This window comes from Megalops cyprinoides, chromosome 9, assembly GCF_013368585.1.
Source record: "Megalops cyprinoides isolate fMegCyp1 chromosome 9, fMegCyp1.pri, whole genome shotgun sequence".
NCBI lineage: Eukaryota > Metazoa > Chordata > Actinopteri > Elopiformes > Megalopidae > Megalops > Megalops cyprinoides.
Genome location: NC_050591.1, coordinates 26787093 through 26802721, shown reverse-complemented (window position 1 = coordinate 26802721; position 15629 = coordinate 26787093). Strand labels below are relative to the sequence as shown.

The following is a 15629-nucleotide window of genomic DNA, read 5'->3' as shown; positions in this document are numbered from 1 at the left end:
TTACTGATGCAAAGATGTTAGGAACGATGCGTGCCGAATTTATCCCAAATTGTATCTGGTGCACACTTTTTTAATCGGGGCAATCGCATCGTGAACTTTTATGACGGTGCACTGATACGAATCAGTGAATCTTACCATCCCTAGTGTACACACATGTGGACAAACACATATACACACATACACACGAAATTCATTGGCCCAGGTGATTGTCTGTTTGCAATCCCACCTGTCACAACACCAAGACCCCCTGCAGTGCTTTGTGACGGGCTGTAGAAATCAGGCGTCTGTGCCTCCCTCTCTCTCTGAATTCCTCATTGTCACATCACAGTGCCAGGCCGGCAGCCGGCGTGTGGCTTCCCAGAGGCAAGATCCAGGCAAACGCGGAGGTGGAGGGGGAATAAAGCTGTCCTGTCATCTCCATCCAAAATAGAACAAAATAACAACAAGTGAAACGGGGGCAAAACTTTGGAGTGCCGATCGCTGTTTCTGTAACACGCTCACATTTCTCAGAACTACCCGTGCCTTTTGTAGTCAAATATCATTACTCAGGCGTTCAAAAACAAAAACTGATTCATTTCCATGCTTTTTTCATTTGTGTGACGGGCACCAGTATGCTTCTGACTGAATGGAAATGGTGTGCCTGGGCTGTCTTGCATTGTGGGAGACATTTACAGTCAAAGAGCACGCTGTCTCCCTGATCTCACAGTATGCGGCTGTGCGGATCATTGAAATTGATCCCAGCAGTCAGGCTTGTGGTGACTCTGGCAGATTTTCTCTGGTTTTTGACTGGGGGAACTCTCCCCGTCCGCTTTGGGGTGTTCTGCTGTGTATTGCCTTGCATGGTTACTTCTGCTCTTTCTTCTGCGCTGTCTCTGCTTGTTCTCAAAACAACCGCTGTGTTATGTTCTTACATTGCAACTTTTGCCTTTTTTTTTTTTGCGTTTACATTTTCTTGGGCCTGCAATGGCAACGTTGTCCTGCGTAGCTGGGAAAAAAAAGACAGTACCAAAGATAGACTAGTGATTGCAGTGATAAGAGCTGGCTTGGTAGGAAGCTAATTTGGCAAGGTGAAAATGACATTTGTGAATTTGAAATAGAAATAGCTCACCCTTATCTGTGTATCAAATGGGGAAGTGGGGGTATAATCTGTAGTGAAGAAGTCTTTTTAGTAGTCCATTGTAGCAAAGTCAGTAGAAATGCTGCATAATCCATCTTCTTTACGTTTGTCTCCTTGTGGTTCCCATTAGTCACTTTTGTAAATGTCAATGTCCCTTATTAAACATGTGTATGCGAGTGAAGGTGAAAACGCATGTATGCGTGTGTGTGTGTGTGTGTGTGTGTGTGCGCACATCTGTCCCTCACGCAGACCTCCTGGACTCTGGCTGTAGGGTGATACTCAGAACAGCCAGTACTTGAGGGCTTTGTTTTGGATTTCGAGCAGGGAAAAAGAGAGGATGAGTCACAGCCAAACTCATCTAAAACACTTTCCCTTTTGTTTCGCTGTGGGAGTCGTTCAGACTTCTGCTGCCGGTGTCTTTGCACTCTGTGTTGCAGCTGCAGTTATCGGCAGCATTATTTCAGAATCTGTTTAAGGGCTCTGACTGAACACATTGGAAAGCTGTGCTACCTTTCACACTGGACAGGCCTCGCTCATTCAGTCTGTGTGTCCGTTGCATGGTGGAGCTCGTGAAATGGTGAATGGTCACTTCAGCAGCAGCAAGTGTGGACTTGTATCCAAGACAGTGTTTCAATCTGACTCTAATAGTGCAGCAATACCAGTAATGAGCTCACTGTAACGCACTAGTGTAACAGTGATCTCGCATGCCTATAGCAGCTTATCATTTTTTGAAATAAGATCCATGGAAACAGTTGCTCCAGCACTTATATTATTATCAACACTGGGGAGGTAGCACAAAGGGTGTGTTTGGGGCAAGTTAACTGACACAGACACTTGGTTGATTTCAAGTGGCTTTAAAGAGGGAGATATATTGCACAACTTGTGTGATAAACAATTATGATTTGATGAATTGACTGCATTTTCAAGCCTACTTGGGGCAAGCCATTGAAAATAAACTATGCAAACATCCCACTGAATATATTGCTTGGCCAGCACATGCAACAGCAGTCATGTGCTCTAATATACATGGGCTCAAGAAGAATAATGAAACTCCATCTAGTTCCACTCTGCACAGCATAAACCATTTATACATTTTTTTTTTTTTTATCACGTTAGATCTAACAGCTGAGAAAAAAACCCAGCTTTTGTTTCCATAATAGTGAGAAAGATCTCATAATTAGTGCGGATCAAGCCTGAACATTTACGGAAACTGGTATGTTTTCCTGTAACAACAGCTTTAATTATAGTGGCAATAAAGATTATTTTTAAAATCCCTCGAGTACGAACTCATTGCACAGTTTGACTGTCTCATTTTCACATCTGCTTTGTATAGCATTAGCGTTGGTCATGTGTAATGTCTAGATACGCATGATAAAGTAGTGCGCTCAGGCTGCATCACCATATGGGATCCTCTTGTTTTCTGACAGCCTTAGTCATTTAGCAGTGTTTTCTCGCTGGCTAGTGTTCAAGCCTGCGTCAGACTTTCAGTGAGACAGAGGAATACTCAGTATTCAGCACCTGTATATGGGTAACGATAAGGCACAACTGCTCACAGCCCATTTAAAGCTGCTGTCCCAGGACACGTGTTACCTTCTGTACCAGTGACATCATGCCACCAGACGACGTCGGCGTTGGCTAAGGGTCACAAATAATGAATGTAAAGGTCTTTTAGCCAAGAATACCGAAGGAGAATGTTAGCTGATGATCCAGAAAAGAATAACATGCTCTGCTTTTTTAGTCAGTTTAAGAGTTATGCAAGTTAACATAATTTCAGGACAGTCCTTAGATTAAAATTTAAAGCCACTTGTGTCAAACCTGATCTGGTTCTGTTAAGGGCCCAAAGTGCTGAACTGCTTTTATTTATTTTTAATTTATTTTTAACAACACATAGTTTTCATTTAATTTCACCGTTAGCCCAAGACACGAAATGAGTTTCATGCTCATGTTTTCATACTTGCAAGGTTTCTGAGTTATAAACCGATGTCCTGACTCAGAGCTGACAGGACAAGATCAAAATGGCTGATAAGTCGTGTTCCATGCCAACGTGACGCAGAATGCACCTTTTTTTCCATATCATAAAATGAAAAAGCTCCAATAAATAAAACAACACTCCGGCAGCCGCATACAAATGCACATTTTAACCTCGCCTCAAAGTGCACGACAGGCCTAGTTTCAATTAGTTTCTCACTTCGTTTGCTCAGCAATTCCATTAACACGCTTGTACGCTCAGTCAGTGGCGTAGGCAGGGCCACCTCTCAGCAGACAAGACTTCTGGGAATACTTTACACAATGTCACATTTTTTTCATATGCAAAAAATAATAATATACAGATTGAGCCCTGTTTCTTTTTTTAATCAATTCTCATGTTGTGGGAGAGAGAAAGAGAGTGAGTGAATGAGTGAGAAAGAGAGGCAAAGCTGCATGTACCAGGCACCAGGCACGTCTAACAAGCATGGCCATACCATAGCAACATGGAGTCCCAGTTTTGCAACGGAACAAAGTAACCTGCTAATTAATTAGACTTCACAAAGGTTAGCATAAGAATAGATGCAATTAAAGAGCCTTATAATTAAGGCTGTTTCCATAAATTCATTTGTGAATTTGATGTTTTCTGATGGGAACAGTAATTAGTCAAATAGACCTCTGCTCTTATGTGACATACGTCATTTGGACTGTAGAACGGGTGGATGAAAAACTAGGATGTGGTTGACCCTTTAAGATTCTTCTACCATACGAAAACCTAGTAAGGCTGTAATTAAGATAATTAACTTGAGAATTTATGCACATGGTTATTCATCTCGAAACATCATTTTGAGTGGGAAGCTCATCAGAGTGATTGAGCACGTATGGTCACCTCAGAACACATGGTTCGGTTTGAGGGAGACAGAGCAAACAAGACAAGTCCCTTCCAGTTGATGTGAGCGAGTGAATGAATGAAGGCTTTGTACAAATTGACTAACAGTCTCATTTCATCATCTCCCTGTGTAGTGAAGTCAGTTCAGCCCTCTGTCAGTACTGCCATCCATTTGTTTTTAGAGTGACTGGGAAGGGTGTAGCTGGGAAAATGTCAGCATAAAGAATCATGCTGGTCTGTGGGCGGTGCAGGCCATAACCACCCTTCAGTGCCACTGTTAAGAAAGTATTCTCACTTTGGTGTTGAACTGTCTTGTGGTTAGTCTCTGACCTTGGAAGGTTACGGGTTCAGTGCCCTTCAAAATGCTGTCCATTGCCTCTTTGCATTTCACTCAGCAGTGAAAGACATGAGAATGGCCCAATGTCATCCTATCAAGGGGTGGGACTTGTGCATGATGCTGCTTCACCCCACAAAAATTGGAATAAGTTCTGACCTTCAGTGTAAACCTGGCTTGTGCACAGTTTCCATTTTGGCATAGAAACATAGCTGGATCACAGAAAAAGATGGTCTGCATCACAGCTAGGAGCAAAGTGAGAGGTAGTGAGTTGCCCAGCAGCTTAAAGTGAAGGACAGTGTTAGGGATATACAAGGATAGCAGCCGAAGGGGGTCATTGCAGGTTGATGGTCCAGTATCCAGGCCTGCAGAAACACCCACCCATCCAGAGAATAGCTGTTTTTGATATACATCGACCCCCCCCCCCCCCCGCTTTCTCTCTCTGGTGTTGGAAGGGTCTGCGTCATCGGGCCTGCTGAAGCAGTGAGCCACCGGGGTTAAGCTGGCCGTGAGTGGCGGCGTGCTCCTCAATTATTGAAAAAACGTGGGGATGGCTGCCTCTGAAAGCGCAGGCAAACGCCGTCGACATCTGTTCACGCTCCCGTGAACAAGCAATCGCCCAGCCCTCAGAGAGAAAATGAAGTTGAGAGAAAAAACTACTCACCACAAGGTGAAAATGAGATAAATAAAACATGGACACACCAGAGAAAAATATGAATAAATAAATAGTTGCTGTTGAAGAATAGAAACCCTCCAATGCCTCAATATTGGAATTTTGTGAAGGGAGAGAATAAAATGGAGGCCAAAAATAGTCTCACTCAGAAAGAGGAAGAGAGAAGGAGGGGAGGGCAGTGGAAGAGGGATAGACCGAGGTGGTGTTTACAGGCATTTTATATAAAGGAACCAAACCCTGGTTTTTCTCACTTGTCTGTTCTTCTGTCATCAAAGAACTGCTCTGTAAGAGAGTTAAATGCACTGGCTTACAATCTTGGGAGCAACAAAGCATCAGTGCTCATCTTGTATTGACAGGTCCTTTAAAGTAGTTCCATTAGAGGAACTACTTTAAGTTAGAGGAGCACAATGCCATTTACAACTACAAGACTGTGATTATTCAAATAGTCATAGCTCAAAAAGGTCCTTAGGAGTGGTCAGTTTTCATTACTTAGAAACAGCATCAGAGTCTTCCTGTCGTTAGTAATGCTGTTACCCTGCAGTGATTCATTTTGTAAACTGATGAGGGAATGAGCTGACGTGACTGTCATTTTTAATTTATTCATTTCAATATTTGTGTTCATTTCAAATATGCTCCATTGTATTATATACCGGTGTATGAACCAGTATTCCGGATGCTATCCCAACTATGCCCCTACGCTAGAACAAATAATTGTTACGTTATTTCTTGATCCCCAGTCAGGGGGCCTTTGTTAGGTTAGATCATTGATGTGGAATGTGTTTATCTGCCGAACACCTGTCAGGACAAGCCTTGTTCTCCCGATGTGACAAAATCACAAAGTCAGACCCTTCAGAATGCTCAGTGATCTATGCATGGGTGTAGACTCGATATGCACACACTTATCTGCCTAGTTCATGTATACAGTGGAGGTGACCACACCCAGATCCACGTCCAATAAAATATGAGCTTTACCATTCCATCAACCACTTCCCCCTGGAACAGCAGGTGGTCAGTGAATGACACCCAGAGAGGCATAAATACATCAATCCGTTCATATAAACGAGAGAATACAATGATGGGTAAAAATATAAATATAGATTTTTACAGGTCTTACAAATCAACTGTGTCTAGGAGGAAAGTATGCACTGTCTCTAAAAGCACTTAAAATTAGAATCCTTGTCATTTACATTTAGGTTAACAGTTATATATGCATTTTCATTATATATTTACATATAAAAAACCTAAAATATCACAATAAAATATTTATCTGTATGTTTTCAAATCTGGGAAGGCATACATTAATCAGTGGTTACATAACTATGTATTGACATATTGACCATTTCCTTGAATCTTTGTAAATAAGCAGAAAGGGAATCAATACACAGAGTAAAAAAATAATAATAAATAATAATGAAAATAATTTTCATCATGTCATCTGCTTCATTAAAAATGTACATTAATACATTCATGCCCCGATTTTAATCTTGTGCAGGCACAAGGTGGGGTGCAGGCAATGTTATTTCCACAGTGTATTAGCCTATGAACAGGTGAAATCATTTCTATGGGGATCGGGAGGACACGCTGTTAAATGACTGCCTTTACGAAGAGAAAGAGGAGGTCGGATTTAACGGCTGCCGCGGTGACTCTTTCAGGTGGCGGAGCGGCGCGCTCTAAAGAGTGCCACTCCGGTTTAAGGCCATGATGCGCTGACCGCTCGCGAAGCGTCAAAGCCCGGGCCCCTCGACAGCTCATCTGGCAAACAGAGCGTGACGTGGGGAGAGGGGGCTCACAGTTCAGTGAGCCAGCCTGCTCTCCTCACACCAGGAGGGGCCCTCGCCGTTTGGATCATGGAAGCTCATGCCTCATTATCCAAATTAGAAATTAGCATGTGCTTTTTTTTCCCCTCCTCGCACGCTGCGGGTCGCTCCTTATGCCTCTATTGTGGGCCAGGAAAATAGAAAATCCCACAATGCGGCTATTTTGTGTGCCCTGGACAGAAGCGGGCAGGGAACGGCGGAGCTGTTTATTTTAGGAAAGGACAAATGAGACGGAGCAGAAAGCCATCGAAATTTGTCAGATGGTATTCAGTGAGGTTAATGGAATGTGTGGAAGTGACCTATCGTGTTGCACAGACCCTCCATTACCGCGCCATGTTTTCTCCAGGGGGGGACGCTGGGAAGTGGGAGGCTGGGCCTTGCTGATGTTACGGTGGGCGCTGGCACAGCGTGTCCACCTCAGATTCTCCGCCTGTCTCACCGTCCAGCCTCATCCAGACCGCCACCCCAGGAAAAGGAGAAAGTAGGGCAGACAGACACCCAAGGCCAGTGTGCAGGGGTGGGGGGGAGTGCCTGCTGCAGTTGTGATTCACTCATTATGTAAAAAAAAAAAAACGAAATTAAAAAAAAAGGCTTCTGTAAACAAGGCACAGCTCCTCCCCTCCCCTCTGCTGACTGCCAACTGCCAACCACATGATGACACCATCTCCCTTGTATCTAATACCCTGTGGAACTGCCAGTCCTAATGCCGTAACAGTGCTTCATTTGCATTGGTTTGTTCACAAAAGGAAATATTTCTCCTCTGCTGTTAAATGCACAGCTCAGGAGAAGCCATTCCAAAGGAACAGCTTATATCCATTCATTAACTTTAACCTTTGTATTATACATTTATGCTAAGAAATTCTGACCACCACAGTGCACATCTCCCGTTCCAAGCACACTTGTGACATAGCATCCTCTTTAAAGCACACATGCCTCCCTTATCAGCAGACATGTCATTGACACTCAGTGTTGTCAGTGTCCCTTCTAGGGGCATCGGACTCTGAGGGTGCCCTTGCCTCATACCACAGCTACACAGCAGCCCCTGTCCGCTGTACTTTCACATCCTGCGCTCTTGAAAACGGCCCTGGCAACGTCTTACCTTGTGCACAGCGAGGAACATTTCCTCCCCCTTTCTGCACTTTCACATTAAGCCACATCTTGTCTCTTCGCGTTCGAGAGGAAAAGCCTTGCCTGTATTTGCTGTTGGCTCTTATGCACTGTGCAAAATCTCTGCAGCTGATGAAGTTTTAGTCTGTGGAAGCATTACGTCTCCATGATTTCACCACCTCGGGCAAATCCATGCATGAGAGGAACGAAGGTCTTTAGAGTCACAGATTCATCTGATCCTATTGCCCCTTTTGTAACTCTTGTTATGTAATTTTTCTTTATTTTATGCTGCTACTCCCCGGCTCCCAATTTATCTTTGTTTTACCTACTTCGCTGTCTCTTTTCATGACTTCTTGTCACATTTACTCAATCAACATTTTTTTTTTTTCCGCCGTTCTCAGAAATTCCATTTGCGCTAGAACACATACCATGTAACCCCCCCCCAAATTCTCTCTCTGTGTGTTTTCCCTCCCGGCATGACTGTTGGTCCCGCTGTTTGCCTGGATGGGACAGGAGTCAGGAATGCATCTTGACACCCCTGATGCATGTTGAGACAGGCACCATCCGCACCCACAGACACGTGACCAGCAGCAAACAATGTTAGTGTTGCTGAACAAAAACAGGTCCTAAATGTATCATCCCACGGTTACCTCCCATAACACCGGTTTCGTAAGAGGAAAGGTTGCCCAGATGCACCTCCACAACCCAAACATGAAAGCACAGACAGACAGCAAGGTTTTTTTTCCTGTATTTTAGTAAATTTCTACCTTCTAGAAGCACACAGTGTTGGCATTTTTCAGTGCTATGTTAGCTACGTGGGTGGCAGACACATATTTTACTGAGCCAGAACCTTGAATTATTTGTCTTTTAGGACTGCAACAGATATTGCATGTACATTTCCTTTAGTCACTTGGCAGATGCTCTTGTCCAGCAAAGGTACGCATCTGCATATAATGAGACCACATGAACCGCAGTTGAAATAAATTATGAATAAAACTTTACTTTGAAGTCTCCTATCTCCCGCTAATTTCACAAACGCAGGACTGTTCTGATTTCCGGGCATAACAGAAACAAGTGAAGTGAGAAGGGTTAAAACAGTAATAGCTTCATATTGTGCAAGAAAAAAGAATGGGCATCAGAAACACAATCATACTGAGTTTACCATATCAAAAACCATAAGAGGGATACATGAATAGACATCAGCATGCTCTAAATGTCTTTGAACTGTTTGATTCATCAAATGTTTTAATATATTTCATGTCAAAAAAGTCCATAATACCCTCCTTCCAAAAAAAAAAAAATCAGCAGATATATATCCCTTACTGTAAATGTTTCAATTGAAAAACAAGAACAGAGTTTATTTTATAACATTGCTTAGAGATGTGAATTAAATATGTTCTATAAAATTGAGTGTAAGTGTTGTAAAAAAATCTGAAGATTAACAAAATAAAACACACCTTGACAGGAATATTTAAAGGCTGCAATTTCTCCTGTCATATGTTATAAACCTATCATGACTTCGGATTGAATTATAGCCTTTCAGCACACTGCTTGGCACCTATTAATCTCAATAGAACTGGCTGGCTGTTGGTACTCAAGGTTACCTCGCTATCTGCATATTCCCATAGGCTTGTTAATGGAAGCAGGCTTTTGTTGCCTGGGATGGTATTAGACTGCTGTTGTGCTGCTTTGAGGCTTTTTATCTTACTCCTGGCAGGTGTTGCTGTTAGCTACTGCATGCTGTAGAATCACCCCTTTCGCTCCAATACAACTGTATTTATCTTGCATTTTGCTTGCCCTTCACCACTTATTCAGTCGTTCAGCAATGTGATCACCAATCATGCACCTTTTTTGTGCACATAGACAAAATAACACTGGGCCAGAGTCTCAGAATACATTTTGAAATGCCTTAGTACCTGTGCATGCTTGTCCATGTACAGTGTTTTTTTTCTGTAGAGTAAGTGAAAAGGTAACCCTGGTCAAGAGCAAATGCAGCAGGGGCTTTTAAAAGCACCCAATCCATAAACAGTCGATATTATAAAAACTAGAGAGGCCACCCAGCTGCAGTGTACACACATGCTTTAAACTCCTAACTGTGACTCCTTCAGAGTAAAATCCTCTCCTATAAAGAGGGAGGACCTTCGCAAGGTGCGTGTTTCTTTAAGTTCCTTTCCCCATCCTCTCTTTCACTCCAGACAGTGTAAATTTGTTAGTTTTCAAAATATGTCCACACCATTCCCCCTCCAGCTAGCTCTCAAGTAAGACATTACAGCGTGTGACTGCTTGTAAAATCAGCGTAACCTTTGAACATAGCTGTTACAGTACAAGTGCCAGCTGATTCGAAAAAAGGCATGTGCTTGAGGCCTTACGAGAGACGGAGAGAAGGCAGAGGAGTGGTATTTTGGATAGCAATGTGTTATTCCCCAACATTGTCTTGGATCTCCTATAAGACGAAGCCTGCTATGACAGATCTCCTATTATTAGAACTTTCATTTTAGTGTCCTTTTTGATAAAGTAAAATATAAATATATCACAGCCTTACCCTTGAATATGTCCATTCTCATAGTAAGCCATCCAGTTCGAAATTTCTGGTGATGGGGCATATAATTGCTGTGTTGGCATATATGCAGATAAAAATTCTGTCATGCATCCACTTTTACTTTTATTAATTCCATTTATCCTTTCATATGTAGTTGCATTTTAATCCTCTCTTTGCATGTATGAAGCTTATTCATCTACCCTCAAACATAAGAGTTATAAAGGCTGACACCTGGTCTTTTTAAATCTTTTAAACAGATCACCTGAGCTAATGAACTACAGCGGTTACTCTTAACAGGGAGATCATTTCAGGTTAAAGGCATCAATGTCTTAGATTCATTTTCACTGCAGAGATCAACATGAACAAGGCCAACAGATTGTTGATTGACCCAAAATGGACAATCAGTGGAAGAGGAAGGGGGTTGGTTGAAAGTTGGCAGGAATGAGTTCAGGGAAGGTTAGATGCAGGGATTATAAGAGAGAGGTTTCCTTAATTTAATCGTTCCAACCCACAGTTTTGTTGTTTTGGATTTGACATGGGGAGTGATTCTCTGCCAGAGGTGACCCTCTTTCTGCTTTTCTATTCATGTGTGTAATGAAGACGGTCAAATAATTCCATTTGGAGATGACTGAAGACCAGAGAACTGATACCTGAGACACTGCAAAGCAAATGGAAGCAGATGATATATTGGGAGAAAGGGTGGAGTGATGGGCAAACTTAGGGACCTGGAGCAAAAGCAGTTTGTAGATAATGATCATGCGGTTGAATAGCTTTAACTACAGTGCAGAGCTATAAAGAAAGTTTGGAGCTTTGGAGATTAAAGTTAGAACCAAATCTGGAGCATAAGAAAGTCATTATGATTGACATTTAGCCTCTCTTTTAGTTTTGTCTTTTCTCACTTGCCAATTATATCAGAACAGTTTCAGCATTACCATTTCATCATAGCTGTAAGGGGACTGGTGGCATGTGTTTTGGTCCTCTGCCTCCTAACATGTTTTATAGTTGGGTCACAAGTTGCATCTAAGTTATAGGGATGATGTCACATGAATTATCTTATTTTTTACTATTATTATCAATAAATACCTGTCTGTGAATGGACATGAATTAATGCAGATAGATATCTTCAGTGAAAAGTCCATGCAAGGTGTTTAGGTCTATGTGGATTATGTCATATAGATTATGTGAATTATGCCTTGTTGCTCACTGAAGTCAGTGGTTCCTTGTCATTTATGCAACTCTTTCACAATAGCTGCAGGTTGTTACATGTTCAGTACGGGTTTCTTTCAAAACTTTCAAACAAACACATGTCATATTCAAAAAAATCTCTGATGGTTAGGCCAGGAAAAAACACGGTTAAAAATTCACGTTATCTAACTTCATCTTTACACCCTGTTATCTATTGTTACACCAGGAGAAAACATGAAAGCTTTTGCACTAAGTCTGAATGAGTTACTGCACTAGTAGTCTTTGAAAAGCAGTTTCTTTTGACCCTTGTAGATAAAGCTGGAGGAGATTAAAAAGAAGCAGGGTCTGAACCGCAGCAAAGTCCAACAGTAGCTCCACAATGCTGTTGCCCAGGTTTCTGTGATTACTATCACTGTTTTGTTTTTAGTAGAAATTGAATCGCTGAGGATACAAACTGAATTAAGGATGTCATCTCTGATTGTTTCTCATCATGCTTTCATCTTCTGGAATATTTTCTTTTTTTGTGGTTGTGGTGGGGGGACTGCTGTTCATTTTTTTATGTTGAATCTGAAAGTTTCTCGTGTTTGGTCAAGTGCAACTTCTGAGGAGGGCTTTGATCCTTTTTTTAAGATAACGATTTTACTTTTTCTGAAAGATTACTCAGTTGTTGAAAGAACTGGAGTGTACAATTTGTCTTTGGTTGGGGATGATGAGAATTAATTCAATGAAAGCAAATATGATGAAAAGTGATCGAGACTCCTCTTTCAATGTGGTGTAGAAGCCCAACATGAGAGGCATTTCTAGGAGCTTGAGATTTGGCATATGCTCACTAGAAGGAGCTGTTTTGGAGGTGGTGTTTTCAGGGCAAATACAGCTTTCTGGGGCAAGTTTTCACAGGTATATTGGAAGTCGCTTTTTCTGTAACAAGTCTGGGTGTTTGGAAGGGACAGCTGAAGTGTGAATAACTCATTGGTCAGTGTTATGAATTTCCATAATACGCTTGGGTTCAGTATCTGCAAGAAATACGCTTGGGTTCAGTATCTGCAATAAGTATCAAGCATATGTGATATTAGCTTTATGTATAATAATCTATTTAATAGTGACAATTAGGTTTAATAATAGAATTATGGAAGTTGTCATTGTGTGAAATCTCGGCAAATGGAAGAATGGGGATGCAATGTTTATTTATTCTGTTTTTAAAGCTTGATGCATGTTGCTGAAAATGTGCTTTTTACACTCTTCTGCAATGCTGTTCTGTACATTGGCATTTACTCTCTGCATGCTCTATTTTCTCTGTTTATTCTGGACTTACATGACCTCTGACCTCATGTTGAAATGAAAAACCATAAAAAAGACTGGGTGAAAATGTATTATTCTTATTTACTGGTTGGTGTGCATGGCAGACTGGCTGCTCTCTGAATTCTTAGAAAGGATTGTGGTTAAGAATAATTAAAACTTGCTTTGCAGACTGAAGTCCTTTCAGGAGCTGGGGGGCTGGGGGGTTCCTTCCTTTTCCCTTTGCTTTTCCTTCCTTGTCTCCCTTCCCTCATCTTTCCAAAAAAAAAAAAAAACACCCACACACAAAAAGCACCTCACCTCCTCACACCAGAGCACTGATACACTGTCCCCTTCCATCTGTCTTTTCCTACCCAGAATTCCCTAACATCCCGCCACCCGGGGGCCGTGAGATCCCGCAGGAGCAGCACAGCTCAGGCGCCGCCATCGGGGGCGCTGTGGGGGGAGTCGTCCTGCTCGCTGTGGCTGCCACGCTCCTCTTCGTCTTCCTGCGTCGGCGCCAGCGTACCTTCAAGGGAGATTACAGCACGAAGAAGCATGTGTTTGGGAATGGCTACAGCAAGGCGGGCGGCTTGCCCGCTCACCCTCCCTTGCCCAAGAACCTGCAGTACCCGGAGGACTCAGATGACGAGAAGAAGCCCGCCCAGATCGGGGGGCCGGGCGGCTTTGAGGGAAGCGATCGCGATTTTGACGGAGACACTGAGGATCTGAAGAGGCCGTATTTCACGGTGGATGAAGGCGAGAGCCGCGAGTACGATGAACGGACTCTTGCTTTCCGGTACGACCCCGAACCCGAGATCGCTGATGACATGGTCTCCCAAACCGACGGCTCTGTCATTTCAAAGAAAGAGTGGTATGTTTAGTGGCATGCGAAACCAAACAACCTCCTGCCCCCCTCCTGCATCCAGTCACGCCCCTTAACCCATCATTTGTCACCCCCCCCTCTCATTCCTCCATATCCATCCCTCCTTTAATGTCATACCCAGATCCTAATGCCCAATACCCCCCGCCTCCCATCAGAAACCATCCAAGTAAACAACATCAAAATTACAACATCAAGTTCAGAGAGCTCGCAACATCAACGTGACAACATTTCATCATGGCATTTGAAAATCGCTATTAAGATTCTGCTTCTAAAAATGTTTATTAATGGACTTATGCCAGTTGCCATTGACTTTTTAGGCCAGAAGGCTTATTGCTTGTCAATAATTGTGTATTTTTGTCTCTTTTTTTCTTGTTATTATAAATATTAAATATGTATAAAAAAACTTTTTAACTTTTGGGAGTTGGGGAGAGGAGTACTGTGCATATATTGTGAATGTTCTACACTGGATATATCATTTTATTATTATTTTATTGCTTTAACTGTTTATGGTTTTTGTAATTTCTTTGCTTTCAGGTGATGGGGAGGTTATTTGTTAGCTGATAGTTCAGCTGGAATGAGGGCAAAAATATCAGGACATGCTGATGGTTGGAATGACAGTGGTAGTGACACCCTTCTCTTCTTACTGTATCTACTGATCCAGTCTTTTTCCCTGTCTTTTCCAACAGAGACAAATAACAGTCCCCATAGGAGCATATCTTGCTGCTGCTTGCAGGATATGTGTTCTGGTGTGTAGAAGACTAGATTCTGCAGTAAATCTTATAGATAATGATTACTTTCCAAAGATGTTTATCATCTGATTCTTCAAAACCATAAGTCTCTGCAGTCAGGGATTAGCATTACTGTCACCAGTGTTGAAAGCATCCAGACACATCTCTCTTAAGACTCAGATGGGTATACCCATCATATTACAGTGTTGTGTATCAGACTTTCATGTCAACCAGTTTGTAGAGGATACACAGTAGAAGTACTGTGGTGGCTATGTATGTTGCCATTTTTTATAAGCAGGGTATCTGTGCGCAGATACAGCTGGGGGAGGGGGTACTGTAATGGAAACACAAAATATGTAAAGAGTGTGTTAGTGGATTCAAACATAATAGGAAACACATTGTCTAACTGTTAACCCCCTCACCCGGTGGCTCTGCTTAAACTTGAAAAGTCAGCCTTTGTTCTTACCCTCTCGATAGCTCTTTATGCCCAAGGATGGGTGGAATGTTGGGAGTTTTCAATGTTCTGTGATCATGGTGTGTTTTTTTTAATCATCCTTACATTTTGTCCACTCCCTCTAATGGCAAAAAAACAAAGAAAATAAATGTTTTCATGCATTGGGATAGATTCAGGGTTACCCTAATGTTGGTACTGGTTCAATCTTTTGAGTTTGCCCAGGAAGAATACAAAATCAGCTCTGCTGTGGAATTTCTTCTAAAGAACTAAGTGGCAAGACATATGTTGAATCTGCCAACCAGCAACCTGCGCAAGACACGATGGATATCAAACAAAACACAAACACATAAGTAGAGTTCTGCTTGCACCTTGGCTTTTACATCGAACATTGTTCATAAAAAGTCAGACAACGGGATACAGAAATGAGCATGCCTGAACATAAAGTAAAAAGCAGGGGAGAACATTTGAATGTGGACCTTTTTTTGGAGGTGAAGGGGAGGGAGGGAGGGGTTTGTTTGGTTACATTTTTTTTTTTATTTCTTGTTTAAGATTGTCATAGCACTACATGAACAAGAAGACAAAGGGACGGGTTTCTCCTGCCCAAATACTCCTGCTGGCAGCTGTGTCTACAGATGGGCTCACCACCTCCTTGAGGAGGGA

The 15629-nt window shown here is 42.2% G+C and overlaps 1 protein-coding gene across 1 annotated transcript in view; it reads left to right on the top strand.

Annotated features, from left to right (window-relative positions):
* The window catches only part of nectin1b (nectin cell adhesion molecule 1b), an 80729-nt gene extending 65306 nt beyond the window's left edge, over window positions 1-15423 (top strand). Inside the window, exon 6 of the mRNA XM_036536734.1 lies at window positions 13280-15423. Coding sequence (XP_036392627.1) covers window positions 13280-13785 — 506 coding nt within the window. The 3' untranslated portion in view covers window positions 13786-15423. The remainder of the gene's footprint in view (window positions 1-13279) is intronic.
* Window positions 15424-15629: the final 206 nt, after the last annotated feature.